Genomic DNA, 3,568 nt, shown 5'->3' with positions numbered 1-3,568 from the left:
GGAATCGTTCCTGCACCCGGCGATACACAGGCGGTTTTCGCAGATTTGGTTCCTGTTGCAGAACCCGTCCGAGTTGCAGACCGTCTTGCAGACGCCCCTGATGCACCTTTCGTTTTCCAGGCAGTTCTGGTCCCTAAACCCCGCAGCAACTCGTCACTAACAGTGCCAACTTTTTGCTTCAAAAACTCACGTTTTGCAGCTGCCCTCACACACGCCCTCAGTGCAGGACTCGGCTGATGTGCAGCCACTGTCTGCAGCGCAGGGTTTCGCCACCCGCTTGCAGGCTTCCTCAGGGTAGCCGTCCAGGGGGGCGGGGCATTCGCACACTTTCCTGTGATCCACCACTGAGCACTTGGCGTTGGTGCCGCAGGCTGTTGGCGACGAGCACGGATCTACGCACTTGTTGTTGACGCACGACTGATCCAGAGCGCATCCAGAGCTCGCTCTACAGCCCAGCACGCACTTGATGCCCTCGCACACTTCGCCGCTTCTACAGTCGTCGTCCTTGCGGCAGATCGGCTTGCAAACCCCGCCCTCACAGCGCTCGTTGTTCAAACAGCCGCCATCCGACAGGCAGACAGACCGGCAGAAGTCGTCCCTGCAGATACTGCTGTCTGAGCAGTCGGTGTTTTGCCTGCAGGGCTCAGGAGGAGTGCGCACACATGCCACATTGGCCGTAGGGTTCGGCACCAGGTTCCTGCCGCAGGAGCAAACGGCCCGATGGTTCGAGACGGAGCATTGCGCGTTGGGGCCGCAGGTGTTCGGCATGCAGGGATTCGTGCACTTGTTGCTGCTGCAGGACTCGCTGCTGTCGCAGTCTTCGTCGCCTCGGCAGCCGAAGATGCACTTGTTTCTGAGGCAAATGTGCCCCAGGAAACAGTCGTTGTCCACGCGGCAGGTCAGCATGCAGTCGCCCTGCAGGCAGATTTCGTTGAAGGCGCACTGCAGGTCCGAGGCGCATTTTGGCACGCAAATGTGCTCTTTGCAGGTGGAGTTTTCAGCGCAATCGGGGCTTGAGGTGCACGAAGCTGGCACTGCAATTGCAAAGAACTTGATCAGCTTGAAATGGGACAATGGGGACAGCTGTTGGTGCCCGGACAGAGCAAATATATACGTTTTACAAATATAATTTTTTATATATACAGGGTTATTCACGCTATTCGGCACGGAAGTTTGCGGCTAAACCGTTTGATTTTAGTATTATTTGATGAATTGTCCAACGCCTACGGGGCGCACATTTTAAAATATTTTTGTAATGTACAGGGTGTCCCAAAAGCTCTAAAAGTATCAAAGTTGCGTTTTTTTTTAATGGAATGTCCTGTATATTACTGCATTTTTTGATTCGCTGATCAAAATAAGTGTCTGTTTTAATAAGGTTTATAATACCTAAATCTTAAGGTTTTTAAAATAATACGAATTTAATCAAAATCTAATCTAATTTGCACGTGTCAAATGCTTTAGAAGCATTTAAGTTATGTAAGCGTAATTTATAGCGAAGTGTAACAAGATGTAATATTTTATATCCCAATGGTAATAATCTTGCCATGTTATACAGGGTGTCCACAAATTGAAACTAATCAAATAAGAACTTTAAGTGGCTGTAACTTGATTAATTTAAATACAACCCCATATTTTTTAACTTACCAGGAAATGCAATTTTTAATTACCTATCGAATGGTATTAGCTATAATAGCTAAGTTTTCACCTTTATACAAAATACGTCAAATAGTCGTTCTGTGCACCATTTGGTGTTGTTTAATTTAAGGTTCCAATGTATCTAAGTTGCCTATGCCTTTTATACATCTCAAATCATTTATTTTATTTATCAGTTTAGACTGCAAAGTCTCTTTTTGATAGCTGGAGTGGTATTGTTTTTTGCAATTGTAGACGTGTTGGTCGTTATTTTAATATTATTATTGTGTTGCTAAGTTAAAATGAAGAATTATCCAAGAAAAGAGCGTATTGACATGATTTTCACCCTTGGAGATTGTCATCAAAATTGTTTATTGGCTTCTCGAGTTTATGCTCAAAAGGTTCCTGAAAGAAATCATCCTAAGCCAACAGTTTTTAAGCGCTTAATACACCAATTTGAGGAAAGTGGGAGTGTCAATTATAAAAAACCCATTACAAGAAAATCGGTCACTGAAGATGAAAAAACAGACGCATAGCGTGAATAACCCTGTATAATAGTTAATAAAACACTTACATCGCACACATTCCACGTCCTGGTTGCCAGTGAACCTCTCAGGGCACTTGCAGACCTTCCGATGGTTGTCCGCCTGGCACAGAGCATTGAGGCCGCAGGCCCTGGGCAAGAGGCAGGGGTTGAGGCACTGCCCCTCCAAACATTGCTCGCTTGATTGGCACTCCTCATCGAGCCTGCAGGGCGGATTGCAGACGTTCCCGTAGCAGTAGGTGTGGGCAGGACAGTCATGGGTGCTCTTGCACCGCACCAGCTTCGGCAGGCAGCCGATGGAAACATCTGCGGCCTTGCCTTCGAACCCGTTCCTGCAGCTGCAGTGGCCCTTGTGCTCGACCGCTATGCACTCCGCATTGGGGCCACATCGACTCGCGTCGCACGCACTTTTGCACTTGGAGGTGGACTTGTCGCAAGCCGCTGCAGCTGGACAGTCTGCATCCTGCAGGCATTCCACTGCGGGCCTGCAGCCGTCGTTGTACGGATCGCCAATGAGGCCGGGCTCGCATTGGCACTTGAAGGAGCCTTGGGCGTTGGAGCAGCGGGCTTTGGGCCCGCAGGGCTCATCCGAGCAGAAGTCTATCAGTGTGCACCCTTTGAGAGCGTCCCCAGTGTATCCGGGCTGGCAGTAGCAGACCTGCTGGTGGTCCTCTGCCGAGCACAAAGTGTTCTTGCCGCAGGGGTTCCGCACTAGGCAGGCGATCTTGCACATGTTCTGCTCGCACAGTTTGTCGCTGCTGCAGTCCGAGTTGCGCTCGCATTCGATTTTCTGGCAGCCGGTTTTCTCGTTCGTCGGACTGCCTTTGTAGCCGGTCCTGCAGGCGCATTGAGCGATGTGGTTAGTGGATATGCACTCGGCGTTTCGTCCGCAGATGACGCCTTCACAGGCATCCACGCAGTCCGGTTGGCCTACTGCGTTGGCCAGACAGCGCTCTGTGGATCCGCAGTCCTCGTTGGCCCTACAGCGCACCTCCTGCTGGCAGATACTGTCATGGCAGAACTGGAAGTCTGGACAGGAGGAGTTGGATTTGCAGGTGGGCTGGCAGTAGCCCTGAATGCACAACTGGTCAGTGATGCAGTCGCGAGCGCTTCCACACAAAGAGGTGCAGATGCCATTGTAGCAGTTGAGTCCTTGTGGGCATTGCTGGTCGCTGGCGCAGTACTGCACAGCTATGCAGCCTAAGTGCGGGTCGCCAGTCATGCCGGGCTGGCACGTGCAGACGGCCAAGTGATTGGCTGGGGAACAAGCGGCGTTCCGCCCACAAACATTGGGGAGGGAGCACGGATCGTCGCAGAGCGAATCAACGCAGATCTTGTCGCTGGAACAGTCGTTGTTGTCGGCGCATTCAAGCGCTATGCAGTTGTGGTGGG

At 50.8% G+C, this 3,568-nt stretch overlaps 1 protein-coding gene across 1 annotated transcript in view; it reads right to left on the bottom strand.

The window, feature by feature from the left end:
• Positions 1–3,568, bottom strand: part of LOC109534902 — a gene marked incomplete in the record, with an annotated part of 103,979 nt that overhangs the window by 26,139 nt on the left and 74,272 nt on the right. Inside the window, 3 exon segments of the mRNA XM_048666803.1 lie at positions 1–133; positions 191–1,034; positions 2,207–3,568. Of these exon segments, the coding sequence (XP_048522760.1) occupies positions 1–133; positions 191–1,034; positions 2,207–3,568 (2,339 nt within the window).

Source organism: Dendroctonus ponderosae, unplaced genomic scaffold (genome assembly GCF_020466585.1).
Source record: "Dendroctonus ponderosae isolate FM_Combo_2020 unplaced genomic scaffold, Dpon_F_20191213v2 Dpon_F_20191213_5, whole genome shotgun sequence".
Lineage (NCBI taxonomy): Eukaryota > Metazoa > Arthropoda > Insecta > Coleoptera > Curculionidae > Dendroctonus > Dendroctonus ponderosae.
This window is presented reverse-complemented; position numbering and strand designations above follow the sequence as displayed.